The 23,045-nt window shown below is 48.2% G+C and overlaps 1 protein-coding gene and 1 long non-coding RNA gene across 3 annotated transcripts; one reads left to right on the forward strand and one right to left on the reverse strand.

The window, feature by feature from the left end:
• Positions 1-1,267: 1,267 nt before the first annotated feature.
• LOC129525306 (uncharacterized) lies at positions 1,268-6,600 on the reverse strand. The gene is made up of 2 exons (XR_010129205.1): positions 6,429-6,600; positions 1,268-5,470 (listed from the first exon to the last, which is right to left on the reverse strand). It is a non-coding gene; the product is annotated as an uncharacterized lncRNA (long non-coding RNA).
• Positions 6,474-21,458, forward strand: VPS11 (VPS11 core subunit of CORVET and HOPS complexes). 2 transcript variants are annotated; one of them, XM_004052253.4, is made up of 16 exons: positions 6,474-6,942; positions 8,130-8,278; positions 8,377-8,512; positions 9,179-9,342; positions 10,549-10,796; positions 12,155-12,356; positions 12,756-12,907; positions 15,860-16,046; positions 16,967-17,113; positions 17,345-17,533; positions 17,640-17,801; positions 18,032-18,171; positions 18,262-18,464; positions 18,595-18,766; positions 20,580-20,802; positions 20,947-21,458. In XM_004052253.4, the coding sequence occupies exons 1-16, from the start codon at positions 6,756-6,758 to the stop codon at positions 21,109-21,111; spliced, it is 2,826 nt and encodes a 941-aa protein (XP_004052301.1). In that variant the 5' UTR covers positions 6,474-6,755; the 3' UTR covers positions 21,112-21,458. The 2 variants fall into 2 exon arrangements, with proteins under 2 accessions (XP_004052301.1, XP_055211061.1); XM_055355086.2 differs by having other exon boundaries at positions 6,687-7,134; positions 8,107-8,278.
• Positions 21,459-23,045: the final 1,587 nt, after the last annotated feature.

Below are 23,045 nucleotides of genomic sequence, written 5' to 3' on the forward strand. Positions count from 1 at the left end.
AGGAGTTCAAGACCAGCCTGGGCAACATGGTGAAACCCCATCTCTACTAAAATACAAAAAAATTAGCCCAATGTGGTGGTGCATGCCTGTCATCCCAGCTACTCAGGAGGCTGAGGCAGGAGAATTGCTTGAACCCAGGAGGCAGAGGCTGCAGTGAGCCGAGATTGTACCACTGTACTCCAGGCTGGGCGACAGAGTGAGACCCTGTCTCAAAAAAAAAGAAGAAGAAGAAGAAGAAGAAAGCTCTCGAAGCTCCTAAGAGAGCTCCAACCATGAATACCCCTGGTGGGAGCATGGTTCTGCCACAGCTACAGTTCTCAGCCTGGGTGTCTGTCCCCCTGGGTAGTGAAGCAGGTGCAAGTGCTCTGAGGAGTCAGCTGTTTTGTTCTGGGACCAGAGGGTAGAATAGTATTTCACAAGAACAAGCTGAAGAACAATGGGAAATTTTTAATGTAAAACACCTGATTTAGATTGACCTAGGCAGGTGAACTCATTGGTTCTTCTCCAGGATAACTTGTTAACATTTGAGGACTAGGTGAACTCATTGGTTCTTCTCCAGAATAACTTGTTAACATTTGAGGACTATATCCCTTCCCCAACACTGCAGAAACCCAAGGGAAGAAAGTTGCCATCTTGCAGAACATGTGCCAAACTGACAGAGGTGTAAAATAGACACATTGGTGAGGGTATATATGCACATAAACCATGCAAATTACATGATGGGCTGAGGGCAGTGTTGATCAGAGAGAATATCCTACACCAGAAGAATTTTTAAAAATTAATTGTCGGCTGGGGGTGGCTCCCGCCTGTAATCCCTGCACTTTGGGAGGCTGAGGCAGGCAGATCATGAGGTCAGGAAATCAAGACCATCCTAACACGGTGAAACCCCATCTCCACTAAAAATACAAAAATTGGTGGTGGCACGTGCCTGTAGTCCCAGCTACTCAGGAGGCTGAGCCAGGAGAATCGCTTGAACCCAGGAGGTGGAGGTTGCAGTGAGCCGAGATCACGCCACTGCACTCCAGTCTGGGTGACTGAGCCAGACTCCATCTCAAAAAAAAAAAAAAAAAAAAAAAAAATTGGCCCGGCGTGGTGGCACGCACCTGTAATCCTAGATACTGGGGAGTCTGAGGCAGGAGAATTGCTTGAACCCGAGAGGTGGAGGTTGTAGTGCGCCAAGATCGTGCCACTGCACTCCAGCCTGGGTGACACAGTGAGACTCTGTCACACACACACAAAAAAAGTAAACATATGTTCACCCAGAGGCTGTTGGTAATAGCTTTATTTATAACAGCCCTGGGCTGAAAACTATCCAAATGCTCATCAACAATTGGATAGATAAATGAATCAGAGATTCATACAGTGGAATTCTATACAGCAATAAGAATGAGTGGACTATTATTACATAGGACAACTTAGATGAATTCTACAAACATAATACTGAGTGAAAGAAGCCCAAGTACATACTGTATGATTTAACATATCAAGTTTAAAAGCTGGCAAAACTAAGCTACAGGGATAGAAGTCAGGATGCTGCTATCCTTTAGATACAGGGTCTTGCTCTGTTGCCCAAGCTGGAGGGTTCAGAAGAGGACATAAGGCAAGTTTCTGGGGGTGCTAGATATGTTCCCCCCACTCCTTTTTTTTGAGAGAGAGTCTCACTCTGTCACCCAGGCTTGTGTGCAGTGGCACAATCTCAGCTCACTGCAACCTCTGCCTCTGGGGTTCAAGCCATTCTCCAGCCTCAGCCTCCCAAGTAGCTGGGACTGTAGGCGTGCAACACCATGTCCAGCTAATTTTTGTATTTTTAGTAGGGACAGGGTTTCACCATGTTGCCCACGCTGGTCTCGAACTCCTGACCTCAGGTGATCTGCCTGCTTCGGCCTCCCAAAATACTGGGATTTCATGCCTGAGTCACTGTGCCTGGCTGCTAGCCATGTTCTCATTGCTGATTACAATGGGAGTGTCCAGTTAGTTTGTAGAATTTCAGTGGGTTGTACTACTCTACAACTTTTTTGTATGTTGTTACTTCAATAAAACATTTAAAAATTATTTTGTCTGTCATACAAACAACTCTAGGGTTTGTTGTTGTTGTTGTTTTGAGACAGGGTGCTCACTCTCTTGCCCAGTGCAGTGGTGTGATCACAGCTCACTGCAGCCTCCATCTCCTGGGCTTAAGCAATTCTCCCTCCTCAGCCTCTCAAGTAGCTGGAACTACAGGTGCACATCACCACACCTGGCTACTTATTTATTTATTTATTTTTAGTAGAGATGAGGTCTGCCTATGTTGCCCAAGCTGGTCTTGAACTCCAGGCCTCAAGTAATCCTCCCACCTTGGCCCCCCAAAGTGCTGGATTATAGGCATAAGCCACCTTGCCTGGCCTCAAGAGACTCTAGGTTTGACTTTGCTGTAACCCCAGGCAGGAGAGAGCCCATTTTCAGCAGGAGATAAACCAAGATAAATTTTTTCCTACTTCTATAACAATATTTTTAGAATTACAAAAGAAATATGTGGCTAGGGCCGGGCACGGTGGCTCACAGTACTTTGGGAGGCCCAGGCGGGTGGGTCATTTGTGGTCAGGAGTTTGAGACCAGCCTGGACAACATGGTGAAACCCTGTCTCTAGTAAAAATACAAAAATTAACTGGGTGGTAGTGGTGTGTGCCTGTAATCCCAGATACTTGAGAGGCTGAGGCAGGAGAATCACTTGAACCTGGGAGGCGGAGGTTGGGGTGAGCCGAGATCCTGCCATTGCACTCCAGCCTGGGCGACAGAGTGAGACCCTGTATCCCCGGCCCCCGCCTCCAAAAAAAAGAAAGAAATATGGTGGCTCACACTTGTAATCCTAGCACTTTGGAAGGCTGAGGCATGTGGATTGCTTGAGCCTAGCAGTTTGTGACTAGCCTGGGAAACAGGGCGGAACACTGTCTCTACTAAAAGTACAACAACAACAAAATTAACTGGGCATGGTGGCATGAGCCTGTAGTCTCAGCTACTGGGGAGGCTGAGGTGGGAGAATCTCGTGAGCCTAGGAGGTGGAGACTGTGGTGAGCCATGATTGTGCCACTGCACTCTAGCCGTGTCTCAAAAAACAAAAGAAAACAAAAAAGAATGAAAGAAATATGTGGTTATTGATGAAAACTGGAAGAACATTAAAACAACAACAGGCCGGGCGTGGTGGCTCATGCCTGTAATCCTAGCACTTTGGGAGGCAGAGGCGAGTGGATCACTTGAGGCCAGGAGTTTGAGACCAACCGGGGAAACATGTCAAAACCACGTCTCTATAAAAAATACAAAAACTAGCCGGGCATGATGGCGTGCGCCTGTAGTCTCAGCTACTTGGGTGGCTGAGGCACAAGAATCGCTTGAACCTGGGAAACGAGACAGAGGTTGCAGTGAGTCGAGATCGTGCCACTGCACTCCAGCCTGGGCAATGGAGGGAGACTCTATCTCAAAAAGAAAAGAAGGTAGTTTCTACCTGGAGAGCCAGATGAGAAAAACGGAAAATTAAAGTTTGCTGAGGTAACTACACAGGAGGCTGAGGCAGGAGAATCACTTGAACCCGGGAGGCGGACGTTGCAGTGAGCCGAGATCGCGCCACTGCACTCAAGCCTGACGACTGGCGACAGAGCGAGACTCTGTCTCAAAAATAAAATAAAATAAAATAAAAATAAATTAAAGTCTGCATTTGGGACAAGAAGTGTTCCTGTTTTGTTCCAGTGGATATAACTGTTTTATACCATGGGCAGCAGTTTGCTAAAGGGAAAAGAAAACACTGCAAGACAATTCTTGCATTCTTGATTCTGAGTTATGACCTCTCTAATTCGAAACTAAAGACTTGTATTTCTTCTTTATCTTTAGTCCATTCAGAATTCGAGTTCTCAGTATGCAGAACTAACTGTAAGTGAACAGTCATTTTCTGTGTAATTTGCTTGGTTATATTCCTCACTATCCTGAAATTCCTGGGTTCAGACCAGTGTAACTAAGAGACAAACCCTGGTGTATGTTCTGACAAGCATAATCTAGCTTTACACCCATCAAACTATCTAATTAGAGGGTAGGGGACTGAATTACTCATTTTGTTTCCAAAGAACTTTGAAGTTTTTGCCCAGAGAGAGCCACTTTAAGTTAAACGCTTTGAGACTCCATTTCTCATCAGGGATAATGATACCTCTTCTGCAGATGGTTGCTATGAAGATTCCATGAAAAGCGAAGGCACTTTATTAGATATAATTTACTACATGAAATTAGGGGCTTGTTACTGTCAGTTCTTTTTATGCCTGTCTCTAGGGTGGTGGTTGAGGACCATGTCTTGTTCATTTATATTCTGGGCATTTGGTACAATTCCTGGACTAGGAGTGCTCAATACATATTTGTCAAAAGAAGGAAAGGAAAGAAGGTAGTAAGTCTGAAGAGGTGCTGTGGGTCTCTCTGGCAGGCCAATCTCGGCCTTTGTAACCCTCATCAATAAGAGGATCCAATGGGCACAAGTAGAACCAGATTCAGCCCTCAGAGGAAGACGTGGAGCTTCTGCCATTGGACAACAGGGGGAGCACCCAAGCAACAAAGATGCACTCTATCTCTTGTTCACATCTCTGCTTTTACATTTCTTCTTTTTTGAAGCCTGTTGCCCACGCTGGTCTTGAACTCCTGGCCTCAAGGGATCCTCCTGCCTCAGCCTCTTAAAGCGCTGGGATTACAAGAGTGAGCCAGCTTGCCTGGCCACATTGCTTCTTTTAACATATATTCTTCATAGGCTTAACAACTGACATATTAACATACTATCTAAACATTCTGATGACTAGTATGGAATATGCTCAGTAGGTGAAAGTGGGTTCAACCTGCTCCCATTTGTGCTTCTGCCCAAGAGTTGGTATCCTGAAACAGTTGCAATGAATTGGAGATATCCTGTGTGATGAAGAGGAAAGAAACTTGAGTTGGAAGTCAGGAAATCTGTGTGCATGGTGGTGGCTAGAGTTTCTTCCTATCATTTACCTCTTCAGACAAATGGACGCCACCTGCCCATCAACCAGATTGAGGAGAGGAGTGGATAAGAGGAGAGGCATCCACATTCATTCCTTCAACCAAACATGGAACTTCTACCAGGCTCTGCTAGGCCTCGTTCACAGTCACAGTACAAGATGTAGCCCCCGCTCTCAGGGAACTCTGGCTGGTGGAAATTCAGCATCAAATATTCTGAAATAAGTTGGGGGAGGGCCGGGTGCGGTGGCTCACGCCTGTAATTCCAGTACTTTGGGAGGCCGAGGCAGGTGGATCACCCGAGGTCAGGAGTTCGAGACCAGCCTGGCCAAAATGGCAAAACCCCATCTCTACTAAAAATACAAAAATTAGCCAGGCGTGGTGGCAGGCGCCTGTAATCCCAGCTACTCAGGAGGCTGAGGCATGAGAATCGCTTGAACTCGGGAGGCGGAGGTTGCAGTCAGCTGAGATTGTGCCACTGCGCTTCAGCCTGGGGGATAGAGAGAGACTCTGTCTCAAAAAAAAGAAAAAAAGAAAAAAGAAAAAAAAAGGAAGTTGGGGGAGTGCAAAAATAAACTTCACAAATACCACAGGGTCACTTTTCCATATGTCCCTACCATCTCAAAATGATGCTATGTCACTTCTGTCTATAGCTTCTCATGGCACACAAACAGTAAACCTACAGTAGTTGTCCATGAGGATAGATCTTGCTTGGACTCAAAGATGGTTTAGCCAGAGTTGGGAGTGGAGAATGACCATGTAATATCTTGGACACCTGCCACTTCTCATTAAAACACTCAGCTCTCAAAGCTGCCACTTCCAGGTTTTTGCTCAGTTCTATGTCCCCTACCCTGCCACTATGGAAAGGGGGAGAAAGCCCAGGGCCTTGGGAATTCCTGCCCCACCAGTATTTCCCAGTTTCCTTTTTTTTTTTTTTTTGAGACAAGGTCTTGCTCTGTCGCCCATGCTGGAGTGCGGCGGCTCGATCACAGCTCACTGCAGCTTCCAACTCCGGGCTCAATCGATCCTCCCACTTCAGCCTCCCAAGTAGCTGGGACCACAGGTGTCCACCACCATGCCAGGCTCATTTTTGTATTTTTTGTAGAGATGGGGTTTCACCATGTTGCCCAGGCTGGTCTCGAACACCTGGGCTCAAGTGATTCCCCCACCTCGGCCTCCCAAAGTGCTGGGATTACAGACAGGCATGAGCCATCGCGCCCAGCCCGTTTCCTTAAGAAACGTTTTGAGCGTCTGTTAGGTGTCATACGCTCTGACGGGGGAAACAAAAACGAATATAAAACATTGACTATGGTTCACAATCCGCGTGGTGGCAGACACAAACTTCTAATTTTATTTCTCCTCTCATACAGCCGAAAACCTGGTTTAACATACACTGTTTCATTTATGCCCCAAAACAGTCCTGTGAGGTCAAAACGTCATTCACTTACGCACGGCGGGTGACAGTTCACAAGGCACATGACATCCCTCATCTTGATCTCCCAGTACCCGCGCATCTTAGGAAGAAACATGCTCAAAGGGATGAAGGGTCCGCTCTCAAGCATTTTAGCTAGCGAAGTTACAGTCACATCCGGCAAAGTCGCACACTGCAGAACTAGAACTACCGCGCGCGGCCCCGCCCACTTTCCCAGCAGCGGGACGCTCTCACCCCGACTCAAGAGCTCCTGGGCCCGCGGGCTCCCGGAAGCTGCCGACCACGTGATTCGCTGGCTCAGCTCACGTGACAAAGCTCCCGGAGGTGGGAGCCCTCGGCCAAAATGGCGGCCTACCTGCAGTGGCGGCGCTTCGTTTTCTTCGACAAGGAGCTGGTGAAGGAGCCGCTGAGCAATGATGGGGCCGCTCCCGGGGCCACACCTGCTTCTGGATCCGCTGCTTCCAAGTTCCTTTGCCTCCCTCCTGGCATCACTGTCTGCGACTCAGGCCGAGGGAGCCTGGTCTTTGGAGATATCCTTCGTTTGGAGCTGTCTTTTCCCTCCCGGGATCCCGAAGAGATCGAGTTAGGATGAAATCTGTTTGTCGTAGGGGTCCGTGCCGCGCGCCTCTTTGGTTTAGCTGGTCATCCAGAGTTGTTCTGTGGTCTACGGGAAGAAAGAAGGAAGTCCATTTCCTAACTTGTTATCAGCTGAGCAATCCTGGGCAAGTCATTTAACCTGTCTGGGTTTTAATTTCCTTATCTGTAAGAGAAGTGTGCATGCCAATTTGACGAGGTTAATTTGAGATCAATAAGAAAAAGAATGCAAGTTGGCTTTAAAAGATGAATATGTAAAGTGACATGATTTCTCCTGCCCTAATATTATCGTTGGCGAGGAGGTAAATGAGCCTAGCGGTTTGTTGCTTTCATCTTCATGTTGCTGCTACTAAATTCTGGCCTTTTTCACTTTTTTTTTTTTTTTTTTTTTGATACGGAGTCTTACTCTGTTGCCCAGGCTGGAGTGCAGTGGCGGGATCTGGGCTCACTGTAACCGTCTCCTGAGTTCAAGCGATTCTCCTGCCACAGCCTCCCGAGTAGCTGGGACTACAGGCGCTTGCCACCACACCCGGCTAATTTTTTACATTTTCAGTAGAGACGGGGTTTCACCATATTGGCCAGGCTGGTCTCGAACTCCTGACCTCGTGATCCACCCGCCTCGGCCTCCCAAAGTGCTGGGATTACAGGAGTGAGCCACCGCGCCCGGCGCACTAATTTTTTTTCTTTTTTTTGAGACGGAGTTTCACTCTTGTCACACAGGCTGGAGTGCAATGGCATGATCCGGGCACACTGCAACCTCCGCCTCCCGGGTTCAAGCAATTCTCCTGCCTCAACCTCCTGAGTAGCTGAGATTACAGGCACGCACCATTATACCTGGCTAATTTTTGTATTTTTAGTAGAGACAGGGTTTCACCATGTTGGCCAGGCTGGTCTCGAACTCCTGACCTCAGGTGATCTGCCCCCCCCCCCCCCCCCCCCGGCCTCCCAAAGTGCTGGGATTACAGGTGTGAGTCACCGCGCCTGGCCTCACTCTTTTTAAGATAAGGAGTATGTGGGAAAATCCTTGAAAATTTTAGAGTTATATACATGTAATTGTTATCTGAGTTCTGGTCTGAATGTAACTATCTCTCCTTGGAAAGGAGGTTCCTTGACTACCCTGCACATATGGAAGGCCAGATCTGGTTCTTGCCACGTTCCCTACAGCTTACAGGCTTCCAAGCCTACAAACTACGGGTGACACACCTGTACCAACTGAAGCAGCACAATATTCTGGCATCTGTTGGAGAAGATGAAGAGGGCATCAACCCCTTGGTGAGTCCCAGCAGGGAAATGGGAAAGATCCAGAAGCCTAGGAATGATTTTTTTGTTGGAGGATGACTAGCATTTACACTTCTGAGGTCTGTCCACAGGTTAAGATCTGGAACCTGGAGAAGAGAGATGGTGGCAATCCACTCTGCACTCGAATCTTCCCTGCTATTCCAGGAACAGAGCCAACTGTTGTATCTTGTTTGACTGTCCATGAAAATCTCAACTTTATGGCCATTGGTAAACAGAAGGCAAAACTAACACTCCTAGATTTGTTATAGATTTTCTTCAGAGTTGCTTCTGCCTCTCATCTTTACTGTTTTCAGGAGACCACTTTGTACTGAACTGAGGCCTTTGAGATATTAAATTTTGGAATGGGGGCCAGGCGCGGTGGCTCATGCCTGTAATCCCAGCACCTTGGGAGGCTGAGGCGGGCGGGTCACCTGAGATTGGGAGTTTGAGATCAGCCTGACCAACATGGAGAAACCCCATCTCTACTAAAAATACAAAATTAGTTGGGCGTAGTGGCACATGCCTGTAATCCCAGCTACTAGGGAGGCTGCGGCAGGAAAATCACTTGAACCTGGGAGGCGGAGTTTGCAGTGAGCCAAGATCACGCCATTGCACTGTAGCCTGGGCAACGAGCGAAACTCTGTCTCAGAATAAATAAATACATACATAAATAAATAAATAAATAAATAAATAAAATAAAGTTTGGAATGGGAAGGCATTTAATTTTGTTCTTTGAAAATGTGTCAGTGAGTACCAATATTCAGGTTAACCATTAGAGAGGTTGGGTATATGGAGAAAGCTTGTCACTTCTGAGTGCCTCAAGTGGTCTTTTTTCCCCTCTCCACTTCCTGATCTTTTCAGCCTCACTGAAGTAATTTTCTTGTTTTCTTACAGGTTTCACAGATGGCAGTGTTACATTGAACAAAGGAGACATCACCCGGGACCGGCATAGCAAGACCCAGATTTTGCACAAGGGCAACTATCCTGTAACTGGATTGGCCTTTCGCCAAGCAGGAAAGACCACTCACTTGTTTGTTGTGACAACAGAGAACGTCCAGGTATGACCAAGGCCTCCACTCTTAGGAGCAGGCAGGGAGGGCTTCTCCATTGTTCAGGGGGATAGGGTAATGAAGTGACAGGAAAAGTGGGAGTGTTAAAGTTTTAATCATATAATTCGAATCACTTGCCTAGCTTTGTATTTTGTTTTTTTGCCTAGGAAGCTGGAAAGAGTTAGACTCTGGGCTTGTAGTAAAAAGATGTGAATTTTCTTTCTTCTTTTTTTTTTGAGACACAGTCTCACTGTGTTGCTCAGGCTGGAGTGCAGTGATGGCGAGATCTTGACTCACTGTAACCTCTGTCTCCCAGGTTCAAGCAATTCTCCTGCCTCAGCCTCCTGAGTAGCCGGGATTACAGGCACACACCAGCATGTCCAGCTAATTTTTGTATTTTTAGTAGAGACAGGGTTTCACCATGTTGGCCAGTCTGGTCTCGAACTCCTGACCTCAGGTGATCCACCCACCTTGGCCTTCCAAAGTGCTGAGATTACAGGCGTGAGCCACCGCACCTGGCCTTGAATTTTATTTCTAACTAGCTTTTTTTTTTTTTTTTCCTTTGAGACAGGATCTTGCTGTGTAACCCAGGCTGGAGTGCAATGGCGCTGTCTCAGCTCACTGCAACCTCTGCCTCCTGGGCTCAAGTGATCCTCCCACCTCAGCCTCCTGAGTACGTGGGATTACAGGCACGTGTCACCATGCCTGGCTAATTTTTGTATTTTTTCTAGATATGGGGGTTTCACCATGTTGCCCAGGCTGATCTCGAACTCCTGGGCCCAAGCAATCCACCTGCCTCAACCTCCCAAAGTGCTGGAATTACAGGCATGAGCCACTGCACCGGCCTATTTTCTAACTAACTTTTTAAATGACATTGGACAAGTATCTTTACCTTTCTTGTTCCTGGTGCCCCAGATTTACAACAGTCTACTCTCTCAGGAATACTCTTGATAAAACAGTAGATTATTACATTTCTCTTACTTGCAGAATTTCTGTGCTAGATAGTGATAATATATACAGAGAAAGAAATTGTGATCTCTGGTTATATATTTAATAGATGGGTAATGGTTAATGAAGAAGGCCAGCAGCCAAGAGAAAGACTTTAGAATGCCAAGAGGGAAAAAAGAGCCAGTATGGAGATGGGAATATCTTTGTGAAAAGGCTTAGTGTTACCTCCTCAAAGGAGCCTGTTAACCCCTTTGTTACTTCTGGCAGTCCTATATAGTTTCTGGAAAAGACTACCCTCGCGTGGAGTTGGACACCCATGGTTGTGGCCTGCGCTGCTCAGCCCTAAGTGACCCTTCTCAGGACCTGCAGTTCATTGTGGCCGGGGATGAGTGTGTCTACTTGTACCAGCCTGATGAACGTGGGCCCTGCTTCGCCTTTGAGGGCCATAAGCTCATTGCCCACTGGTTTAGAGGCTACCTTATCATTGTCTCCCGTGACCGGAAGGTTTCTCCCAAGTAAGGACTCAGTGAGAAGGGACAGGGAGAGGGCTGGACTCGTTCCCCAGAATCTGCCTGATTTTAAAATCCTAATGCCTGTATCCTGCCAATCTCCTACTCCTACTCCGGTGTTATGTAGGTAACATTTCTGGTTTTTTTTTTTTTTGAGATGGAGTCTCGCTCTGTCACCCAGGAGTGCAGTGGTGTGATCTCGGCTCACTGCAGCCTCGCCTCCTGGGTTCCAGTGATACTCCTGCCTCAGCCTCCTGAATAGCTGGGATTACAGGCATGTGCCACCACGCCCAGCTACTTTTTGTATTTTCAGTAGAGACGGGGTTTCACCATGTTGGCCAGGCTGGTGTCAGACTCCTGACCTCAAGTGATCTGCCCGCCTCGGCCTCCCAAAGTGCTGGGATTACAGGTGTGAGCCACTGCACCCAGCCGGTGACACTTATAGCTAGAGTTGGTTATAATGCTTTTTTTAACTGAAAAATGGATGTTTTTACTGCAGGTGTTTGCTACATAGCTCTAGCATACTAGAATGCTCCAGGGAATTTGGACCTGCTTTTTTTGTTCTGTTTTGTTTGAGATGGAGTCTCGCTCTATTGCCCAGGCTGGAGTGCAATGGCGCGATCTCGGCTCACTGCAAGCTCCGCCTCCCGGGTTCACGCCATTCTCCTGCCTCAGCCTCCCGAGCAACTGGGACTACAGGTGCCCGCCCCCATGCCCGGCTAATTTTTTGTATTTTTAGTACAGACGGGGTTTTACCGTGTTAGCCAGGATGGTCTCAATCTCCTGACCTCGTGATCCGCCCGCCTCGTCCTCCCAAAGTGCTGGGATTACAGGCGTGAGCCACTGCGCCCGGCCTTGTTTTGTTTTTCTAACTCTTTTGTCAAAATAAGTTGGGCAGAGGAACAAGGGATTCAGCAGTGGAGAAATTAGAAAGTGCTGGGAAATGTAGGATGCAAGTTTTCTGTTTTGTTTTGGTTTTGTTTTTTTAAGGGGTAAGTGGGGTCGTCTGCATGATGAAAGTACTCCCTGTTAGATACTGGTTTGTTTTGCTTTCATTCAGTTCCAGGCACAATGTTTTACATATACCATGTATTGGATTATTATTTTCTAAATGAATGGATATGTTAGTGTACTTAATTTTCTAATCTGTTACTTGGGTTAATTGTAGGATCCTAAAGGGTAAGATCAGGTTTATGTGTTCTCTATGTACAACTACCGGCACAGCGCTGCATGTTATGGGATGAGAGGGACCAGAGAGGTGATTTGTGCTGGGTGAAATGTGCACCAAAGTTATCATGGGAAAGGAAATAGGGGAGATAAGACAGAGATGTCCAAACATCTGGTGCTTTTTCTTTCCTATGCAGGTCAGAGTTTACCAGCAGGGATTCACAGAGCTCCGACAAGCAGATTCTAAACATCTATGACCTGTGCAACAAGTTCATAGCCTATAGCACCGTCTTTGAGGATGTAGTGGATGTGCTTGCTGAGTGGGGCTCCCTGTACGTGCTGACGCGGGATGGGCGGGTCCACGCACTGCAGGAGAAGGACACACAGACCAAACTGGAGGCAAGGCCACCAGGCTCGCAGAGCTGGCCACAGGCACCTAGAAGCAGCTGCAGGAGCAGGTTCCCCAAGTCATATTGGCCAGGGTGTTTCCCTCCTTGTGGGTCACAGCCTTACTCAGCTTCCTTAGGGTAGGATTATAAGGTAAATGGCCTGGGATGGGGCTTTAGAGGGAAGTAGTGGCTGGGAGCCTGAGCCCACTCTAAGGGTTCACTTTGTTTCCAGAGAACCTTAGAAATAAGATGATACTGATCTTGGGGATATCTGGTAGCTCTTGGTTTGTCTAGGATCTAGGCAGATCAGAAATCCAGGACTTTCTGTTTTGTGTGTTGTGCGCACATTTTGGGAAAGTGTCTTCCCAGGACCACTTCTACCAATTTTCTAATCTTTCTTCCCTTCTAGATGCTGTTTAAGAAGAACCTATTTGAGATGGCGATTAACCTTGCCAAGAGCCAGCATCTGGACAGTGATGGGCTGGCCCAGATTTTCATGCAGTATGGAGACCATCTCTACAGCAAGGGCAACCATGATGGGGCTGTCCAGCAGTATATCCGGTCAGTGTGGAGGCACTTTGGGATATAGCCCAAAGTGAATGCAGGGACAGGCAGCTAGATAGCTAAAGCCCATCCATGCTCCAGGTAGGGGCTAGAATTCTACCAGGAACTGTTTTTGGTTTTGGTTTTTTGTTTGTTTTTGTTAGTTTTTTTTTGAGATGGAGTTTCGCTCTTGTTGTCCAAGCTGGAGTGCAATGGCGCGATCTCGACTTACTGCAACCTTCCCTCCTGGGTTCACATGATTCTCCTGCCTCAGTCTCCCGAGTAGCTGGGATTACAGGCGCGTGCCACCACACCTGGCTAATTTTTTGTATTTTTAGTAGAAACGGGGTTTCACCATGTTAGCCAGGCTGGTCATGAACTCTTGACCTCAGGTGATCTGCCCGCTTCAGCCTCCCAAAGTGCTGGGATTACAGGCATGAGCCACTGCGCCCGGCGTTTTTTTCTTTGCTTTTTTTGTTTGTTTGTTTTTGAGACGGATTCTCGCTCTTTCACCCAGGCTGGAGTGCAATGGTGTGATCTCGGCTCACTGCAACCTCTGCCTCGGGTTCAAGCAATTCTCCTGTCTCAGCCTCCCAAGTAGCTGGGATTACAGGCTCATGCTGCCATGCCTGGCTAATTTTTTGTGTTTTTAGTAGAGACGGGGTTTCACCACGTTCTCTAGGCTGGTCTCGAACTCCTGAGCTCAGGCAATCCGCCTGCCTCGGCCTCCCAAAGTGTTAGGATTACAGGTGTGAGCCACAGTGCCCGGCCTTTTTAATTTTCTTTACAAGAACTATGATGCCTTAAATGAGAGGACAAGATTCCTTGTTGAAAAGGGAATTTTAGGGTCAAATATTATATGACCAGTATGCAGTTGAGCCGATGATTACCTCTCATTTTAACCTTTAGCTTGGCCTTTGTAAATATTCACTTTGACCTGGTTCTTTAAGGGGGAAAAGGTATTCATCTCTTGCTTCCATAATTCCTTCCATCAGTACTAATTCTTGGAATTTTCTGCCTTAAGAAGGGGTTTTAGAAATCTGTCTAAGGTGGCCGGGCACGGTGGCTCACGCCTGTAATCCCAGCACTTTGGGAGGCTGAGGAGGGTGGATCATGAGGTCAGGAGATCGAGACCATCCTGGCTAACATGGTGAAACCCCATCTCTACTAAAAAATACAAAAAATTAGCCAGGCGTGGTGGCGGGCGCCTGTAGTCCCAGCTACTTGGGAGGCTGAGGCAGGAGAATGGCCTGAACCCCAGAGGCGGAGCTTGCAGTGAGCCGAGATCCCACCACTGCACTCCAGCCTGGGTATCAGAGCAAGACTGTCTCAAAAAAAAAAAAAAAAAAAAAAAAGTTTGTCTAAGGCTGGGGTGCAGTGGCATGTGCCTGTGATCCTATCCCTTTGGGAGACCGAGGTGGGAGGAATGCATGAGCCCAGTCTGAGCAACATAGCAAGACCTCATTTCTAACAATAAATAAATAAAATTTAAAAATATGGCTGGGCGCCGTGGCTCATTCCTGTAATCCCAGCACTTTGGGAGGCCAAGGCGGGTGGATCACTTGAGGTTAGGAGTTTGAGACCAGCCTGGCCAACATGGTGAAACCCTGTCTCCACTAAAAAAAAAAAAAAAATACAAGGCCAGGCGTGGTGGCTCACGCCTGTAATCTCAGCACTTTGGGAGGCTGAGGCAGGTGGATCACCTGAGGTCAAGAGTTCAAGACCAGCCTGGCCAACATGGTGAAACCCCATCTCTACTAAAAATACAAAAATTAGCTGGGCATGGTGGCGTGCACCTGTAATCCCATCTTAAAAAAAAAATTAGCTGGGTGTGGTGGCATATGCCTGTAATCCCAGCCACTCGCAAAGCTGAGGCAGGAGATTCACTTGAACCTGGGAAGCAGAGGCTATAGTGAGCCAAGATCGTGCCACTGCACTCCAGCCTGGGCAACAGAGCAAGACTCTATCTCAAAAAAATAATAGTAGATAATAATAATAATAATAAATAAATAAATTGCCAGGGGCAGTGACTCACGCCTGTAATCCAAACACTTTGGGAGGCTGAGGTGGGCGGATCACGAGGTCAAGAGATTGAGACCATCCTGGCCAACATGGTGAAACCCTGTTTCTACTAAAAATACAAAAATTAGCTGGGTGTGGTGGCACGCACCTGTAGTCCCAGCTACTCGGGAGGCTGAGGCAGGAGAATAGCTTGAACCCAGGAGGCGGAGGTTGCAGTGAGCCAAGATTGTGCCCTGCACTCCAGCCTGGCAAAATAGCGAGACTTCGTCTCAAAAAAATAATAATTAAAAAAAGGCCGGGCGTGGTGGCTCACGCCTGTAATCCCAGCACTTTGGGAGGCTGAGGTGAGTGGATCACCTGAGGTCGGGAGTTCGAAACTAGCCTGACCAACATGGAGAAACCCTGCCTCTACTAAAAATACAAAACTAGCTGGGCATGGTGGCACATGCCTGTAATCCCAGCTACTCAGGAGGCTGAGGCAGAAGAATCACTTGAACCTGGGAGGCGGAGGTTGGGGTGGGCTGAGATCGTGCCACTGCACTCCAGCCTGGGCAACAAGAGCGAACCTCCATCTCAAAAAAAAAAAAAAAATTAATTACATTTAAAAAGAATGTAAAAGAAAAAGAACAAAAATACAACAATAAAACAACAACAAAATAGTAATAATATAAAAAGAAACCTGTTTAGCCTCTTCCCCGTTCTCTTTAGAATTCCTATTTTTAGCCAAATTTAAGAAGCAGTGCTCTGGAGCCTTGTTACCCAGTGTGGTCAACAGTCTAGTAGCACTGATATTACCTGGGACTTTGTTAGAAATGTAGAATCTCAGGCCCCACTCCAGATCCACTGAAATAGAATTTGCATTTTGAGAAGATCTGCAAGTGATTCCTGTGTACATGAGCTGGAGAAGTACACTGATTCAGATGCTATCTGGTGCACATGTCTCCCTAGAACCATTGGAAAGTTGGAGCCATCCTACGTGATCCGCAAGTTTCTGGATGCCCAGCGCATTCACAACCTGACTGCCTACCTGCAGACCCTGCACCGACAATCCCTGGCCAATGCCGACCATACCACCCTGCTCCTCAACTGCTATACCAAGCTCAAGGACAGCTCGAAGCTGGAGGAGTTCATCAAGGTGCAGGATGTTGTTGGTGGGGAAGTCTTGGAGGCCCCACTGAGCATGAGGTGGCTCCACTGGGACTTGTTCGTTTCAGCAAGACATAGGGAGAGGAAAGGGCTGACCTTATTTAGAGGAGTGGCTGTTCCTGTTAGTTCTGTGCCATCTCCCCTCTTGTTTTATTTATTTATTTATTTATTTTTTAGACAGAATCTCTCTCTGTCGCCCAGGCTGGAGTGCTGTGGTGCGATCTCGGCTCACCGCAAGCTTTTAGTAGAGACGGGGTTTCACCGTGGTCTCGATCTCCTGACCTCGTGATCCGCCCGCCTCGGCCTCCCAAAGTGCTGGGATTACAGGCGTGAGCCACCGCGCCCGGCTTAAGAAAGACTTTTTTGTTGTTTTTTTTTTTTTGTTAACACAGAGGCTGGAGTGCAGTGGCACCATCTCAGCTCACTGAATCCTCTGCCTCCCCTGTTCAAGTGATTCTCCTGCTTCAGCCTCCCAAGTAGCTGGGATTACAGGCATGAGCCACCATGCCCAGCTAATTTTTGTATTTTTAGTAGAGACGAGGTTTCACCCTATTGATCAGGCTAGTCTCGAACTACTGACCTCAGGTGATCCACCCACCTCGGCCTCCCAAAGTGCTGGGATTATAGGCGTGAGCCACTGCGCCCAGCCTGTTTTATGATTCTAGAAATCCCCATGGTATCTAAGCCCAGGGTGGTGGCACTGGGGAAGTCCTGTCCCTAGCGGTGTCCCTCTAATGGTAGGGGCAGAGGAAAACTTTAGTCAGAAACTCCCACAGGCTGAGTAGCATAATATTTTCAAAGCGTGAACTTTATGATATCACCTTAGGAATCTGAAAGTCAGGTGCCTGTTTCCTCTCCCTTCTCTATCTCCCTCTGTGTAAATGATTTTGTCTCATGTCTCCCTGGCAGACAAAGAGTGAGAGTGAAGTCCACTTTGATGTGGAGACAGCCATCAAGGTCCTCCGGCAGGCTGGCTACTACTCCCATGCCCTGTATCTGGCGGAGAACCATGCACATCATGAGTGGTACCTGAAGATCCAGCTAGAAGACATTAAGGTAGGTGAGACTGTCTTTTTTTCCCCAAGAGACAGGGTCTCACTATGTTGCCCAGGCTGGAGTTGAATTCCTGGGCTCAGGTGATCCTCCCACCCCATCCTCCTGAGTAGAGGTGAGACTCTCAACTTGGGCAGAGCCCTGTTGTTTTTGAAGACATCCCCAGAATGACGAAAGTGCTTCCTGGTGGCTGAGGCAGGAGTATACACTATTCTGCGCTTTACTTTTCCACAGAATTATCAGGAAGCCCTTCGATACATCGGCAAGCTGCCTTTTGAGCAGGCAGAGAGCAACATGAAGCGCTACGGCAAGATCCTCATGCACCACATACCAGAGCAGACAACTCAGTTGCTGAAGGGACTTTGTACTGATTATCGGCCCAGCCTCGAAGGCCGCAGCGATAGGGAGGCCCCAGGCTGCAGGGTGAGGCTGCAGGGAAAAGAGCTTCAGACTGTGGGGATCACCTTAAGGCCTTGCTGTATATCACGCCCACTCATTCAGCCTCCTTTTTCCTCCCTTGCCATCCTAGGCCAACTCTGAGGAGTTCATCCCCATCTTTGCCAATAACCCGCGAGAGCTGAAAGCCTTCCTAGAGCACATGAGTGAAGTGCAGCCAGACTCACCCCAGGGGATCTACGACACACTCCTTGAGCTGCGACTGCAGAACTGGGCCCACGAGAAGGATCCACAGGTGAGGCCTGGCCAGGGCTTCATGAGAAAAGACACTTCGTGCCGTCTCCATTCTTCCGTCTTGGTGGCTGCCTTTCACTGCATTCCTTAGGCCAGTAACACCTTACCTCGGGGCTCAGTGGTCCTCTGTGAAGAGGGAACGGACTGAGGGAAAGAGTTGACTGGCTTTATCCCAAGAGACCTTGTGATTTTCCCCTTTTGTCCAGCAGCTCTGCCCTCCTTCCTCTCCAGGTCAAAGAGAAGCTTCACTCAGAGGCCATTTCCCTGCTGAAGAGTGGTCGCTTCTGCGACGTCTTTGACAAGGCCCTGGTCCTGTGCCAGATGCACGACTTCCAGGATGGTGTCCTTTACCTTTATGAGCAGGGGAAGCTGTAAGAGTTTGGGGAATTTCAGGGAAAGGGGAAGAATCCAAGTCATTTTCCAGAGACAGCTACTGAGGTGTGCCCTTGCCCCGGCCGCAGGTTCCAGCAGATCATGCACTACCACATGCAGCACGAGCAGTACCGGCAGGTCATCAGCGTGTGTGAGCGCCATGGGGAGCAGGACCCCTCCTTGTGGGAGCAGGCCCTCAGCTACTTCGCTCGCAAGGAGGAGGACTGCAAGGAGTACGTGGCAGCTGTCCTCAAGCATATCGAGAACAAGAACCTCATGCCGCCTCTTCTAGGTACTTGGGAAGACAGATGGGTGGGTGACAAGCTGCTGACAGCTGGGCTCTGTGCAGGGGCCCTTCAACTTCATCCAGAGAGTGCCACACGTGGCTGATTGTCTTGTTTCCTCTTGGACCCCAATCTCAGTGGTGCAGACCCTGGCCCACAACTCCACAGCCACACTCTCCGTCATCAGGGACTACCTGGTCCAAAAACTACAGAAACAGAGCCAGCAGATTGCACAGGATGAGCTGCGGGTGCGGCGGTACCGGGAGGAGACCACCCGTATCCGCCAGGAGATCCAAGAGCTCAAGGCCAGGTACCCGGGGCGTGGATATGTGGAGGAGTCCAGGGGATAACTTGCCCTTCACAGGGTATTCATTACTAAGTACTTTCTGTAGAGGATTCTGTGGAGTGCTTTTGAGCATTTTGATTCTTCAAGATGTGTTTTAATTGAGGAATTCCAAAAAATGGTTTATTACATAGATCATTATTTATTGGGCTTTGGATGATATTATTTTGTAGCAGGTACTTTTTGTTCTTTATATGCCTGTATTCTACCATTTCTAAACACATCCGTATTGTGGTTGGAAGCCGTTCTGGTGTTTTTCTTTTTTGAGACAGGATCTTGTCACTGAGGCTGGAGTGGAGGAGTGTGATCACGGCTCACTGCAGCTTTGATCTCCTGGGCTCAAGTGATTCTCCCGCCTCAGCCTCCCAAGTAGCTGGGATTACAGGCGTGTGCCACCAAGCCCAGCTAATTTTTGGATTTTTAGTAGAGATGGGGTTTATAATGTTGGCCAGGCTGGTCTCGAACTCCTGGCCTCAAGTGATCCTCCCGCCTTGACCTCCCAAAGTGCTCGGATGAGCCATGGTGCCCGGCCATAATCCCAACTCTGAAATCTTACCTGCCCTTAACATTCTGTGAAGTATTTATTAGAGAACAACAGTTTCTTCATTCTACAAATATTGAGCCTCTGTGATGTCCCAGACACTGTTCTGAACAGCACAGACAAAAAGCCTTGCCTTCATGGAGCTTTATGTTGTAGAAGAGACAGACAGCAAACATGTTAAATAGGCAAACTTTTTTTTTTTTTTCTTTTGAGATAGAGTCTCACTCTGTCACCCAGGCTAGAGTGCAATGGCGCGATCTCAGCTCACAGCAACCTCTACCTCCTGGGTTCAAGCGATTCTCCTGCCTCAGCCTCCTGAGTAGATGGGATTACAGGCGCCTGCCACCATGCCTGGCTAATTTTTGTATTTTTGTAGAGACAGGGTTTCACTATGTTGGCCAGGCTGGTCTTGAACTCCTGACTTCAGGGGATCTGCCTGCCTTGGCCTCCCAAAGTGCTGGGATTACGTGCGTGAGCCACCGCACCCGGCCAAATAGGCAAATTTTTCTTTTCTTTTTTTTTTTTTTCTTTTTTGAGACGAAGTCTCGCTCTTGTCCCCCAGGCTGGAGTGTGATGGCGCGATCTTGGCTCACTGCAACTTCTGCCTCCTGGGTTCAAGCGATTCTCCTGCCTCGGCCCCCCGAGTACCTGGGATTACAGGTGCCTGCCATCATGCCCGGCTAATCTTTATATTTTTAGTAGAGACTGGGTTTCACCATATTGGCCAGGCTGGTCTAGAACTCCTGACGTCAGGTGATCCACCTGCCTCGGCCTCCCAAAGTGCTGGGATAACAGGTGTGAGCCACTGTGCCCAGCCAAATAGACAAACTTTTGTAGTATGTTAGGTGGTGATAAGTTCTGAGTGGCAAATGAATTGAGCAAGGGGAGTGGGAGAAGTGTGTTAACAAGTTTAGAGAAGGTGGCCAGGAAAGGCCTCAGTGAAAGGGTCACATCTGAGTACAGACCTGAAAGTTAATTTAGTGGCAGTTGTGAAAATGGAGACAGAGGAAACAATCCCCAGGCTGAGTTGGCCTTGTTGGGAGCATGCTGAGACTCACTGCAGGTCCAGGGCTGTTGTAATCATTTGACTCCCTTAAGGCGATAAGAAGAGCAGGGCAGGGCCTTCAGGGGCCTTACCAGGGACCTTGCCCTGTGCACTTCAGCTGCCTTCTTTCTCATCCTTGACTCCTGGCCTTGCCCTCACTTTTGCCACTCACTTCTGGTCTTTCTTCCCTGTAGTCCTAAGATTTTCCAAAAGACCAAGTGCAGCATCTGTAACAGTGCCTTGGAGTTGCCCTCAGTCCACTTCCTGTGTGGCCACTCCTTCCACCAACACTGCTTTGAAAGTTACTCGGAAAGTGATGCTGACTGCCCCACCTGCCTCCCTGAAAACCGGAAGGTCATGGATATGATCCGGGCCCAGGAACAGAAACGAGATCTCCATGATCAATTCCAGCATCAGGTGGGGATGAGTGGGCTAGATGGGCCAGGGGATTCCCACTAGTGTCACAGAGTCACTGGAGGGCTTGTTTCCTTATCTCCTCCTCATTTAAGAAACAAGCACTTTGATTCTGATTTGTACTCCTTCCCTCCTCTTCTCCTGCAGCTCAAGTGCTCCAATGACAGCTTTTCTGTGATTGCTGACTACTTTGGCAGAGGTGTTTTCAACAAATTGACTCTGCTGACCGACCCTCCCACAGCCAGACTGACCTCCAGCCTGGAGGCTGGGCTGCAACGCGACCTGCTCATGCACTCCAGGAGGGGCACTTAAGCAGCCTGGAGAAAGATGTGGGCAACAGTGGAGGACCGAGAGAACAGACACAATGGGACCTGGGCGGGCGTTACACAGAAGGCTGGCTGACATGCCCAGGGCTCCACTCTCATCTAATGTCACAGCCCTCAGAACTAAAGCGGACTTTCTTTCCCTGCCTTCTTATTTAGTCAGCTTGCCATCCCTCCTCTTCACTAGCAGTGTAGATCATTCCAGATCAGTGGGGGAGGGCACCTCAGCAACCTCTGAGTGTGGACAATAGCTGCTTTCTTCTCTATCCAAGAGCACCAGGCTGTGCTTGGGTCCTTGCTCTCAGTCTATAAATAAAAGAATATAATGATTTGGGAGCTTAAGGATTTTTTTCTGGGGACTTCCTGGTGATTCTTAACTGCATGATGGACTTCCTTCCCTCTGCTCTCCTGGCATTCCACTTCCCTCCTACGGTTTTCTTGGAGACCATGTTGACTCAGTCTCGTTCTGGTAATGGGTGGGGCCTGTGGCGTCGCATACAGTTCAATTTACTGAAGAACCTCTGCAAAAGACCTAATGACTGAGCTCCAGGAGCAGCCTGGACCAAGACCCCCAAAACAGCTCTTACTCTTTCCTCTTCCTGGTCTCTATGGCTGTAGTTTGGGCAAAATATTCAAGCAGGAGGCAGATTCTGGTAGGGAGCTTTGGGCTTAACCTACCTTAAATAATGGGTAGGTTGGTGTCTTGCTATACTTAATACCAGCTGATAAACAGGATAAAAGGTCCTTTCTGGAAACACCTTTCCCTCTCTGAAATTTTCAGCTAAAGTTTATGTTGCTAGGTGTCCCTGTGTAATTTGGGTGGTGCTGCCTTGCTGCCTGTCTGAAAATTGCTCCTATGTTGTTGTTTTCCCCACAGCCTCACCTAATTTCATCTTCTATGTTGTTTAATTGGAGGAAGTAAGTTTGACACTGTGGTTTAGGTAGTATTTAGGATTGCCATGGGCTGGGCGCGGTGGTTCATGCCTGTAATCCCAACACTTTGCGGGGCTGAGGTGAGAGGATCGCTTGAGTCCAGGAGTTCAAGACCAGCCACCCAGGCAACATAGTGAGACCCCGTCTGTGCAAGAAATAAAAATAAACTAGCCCAGCCTGGTGGCGCTTACCTGTGGTCCCAGCTACTCAGGAGGCTGAGGTGGGAGGATTGCTTGAGCCCAGGAAGTTGAGGCTGCAGTGAGCCTTGATCACACCACTGCACTCCAGCCTGGGTGACAGACACCCTGTCTCAAAAAGTAAAAAAGAAAAAAAACAGTGGCAGTATTGTAGCTGCTATGCTATGAGTAGACTTTGCATCTACTGAGCTGGGTTTGATGCAAAGTTGTGCTGTTTGACTTAAGGCACATCTTACCTTCTCAACCTGTTTTCTTTTTTTTTTTTTGAGATGTATTTTTTTTCAGTGGGTTTTTGGGGAACAGTTGGTATTTGGCTATGTGAATAAGTTCTTTAGTAGTGATTTCTGAGATTTGGTGCCCATCACCCAAGCAGTGTACACTGTACACAATGTGTAGTCTCTTATCCCTCACCCTACTCCCACCCTTTCCCCCTCAACCTGTGTCTTCATCTGTACATTAGGGATTATAACACCTACGCCGTGTGGCTATTATGAAAGCCTAAGGATCAAATAGGTGTTCAGTTCTTTGTACAGTGCTGAGCACATGGGTGATTTTTTTTTTCTTCTTAAGACAGGGTCTCACCGGGCGCGGTGGCTCATGCCTGTATTCCCAGCACTCTGGGAGGCTGAGGTGGGCGGATCACCTGAGGTCAGGAGTTCAAGACCAGCCTGACCAACATGGTGAAACTCTGTCTCTACTGAAAATACAAAAACCAGCTGGGTGTGGTGGCAGGTGCCTGTAATCCTAGCTACTCAGGAGGGTGAGGCAGGAGAATTGCTTGAACCCGGGAGGC

This window comes from Gorilla gorilla, chromosome 9, assembly GCF_029281585.2.
Source record: "Gorilla gorilla gorilla isolate KB3781 chromosome 9, NHGRI_mGorGor1-v2.1_pri, whole genome shotgun sequence".
In the NCBI taxonomy this organism is placed as follows: Eukaryota; Metazoa; Chordata; class Mammalia; order Primates; family Hominidae; genus Gorilla; species Gorilla gorilla.

Coding starts and splice junctions, on each gene's coding strand:
- VPS11 (XM_004052253.4), top strand. CDS start 6,756: ATGGCGGCCTACCTGCAGTGGCGGCGCTTCGTTTTCTTCGACAAGGAG. Junction 18,172..18,261: donor CTTTATGAGCAGGGGAAGCT/GTAAGAGTTTGG, acceptor CCCCGGCCGCAG/GTTCCAGCAGATCATGCACT. Junction 18,767..20,579: donor ATCCAAGAGCTCAAGGCCAG/GTACCCGGGGCG, acceptor TCTTCCCTGTAG/TCCTAAGATTTTCCAAAAGA.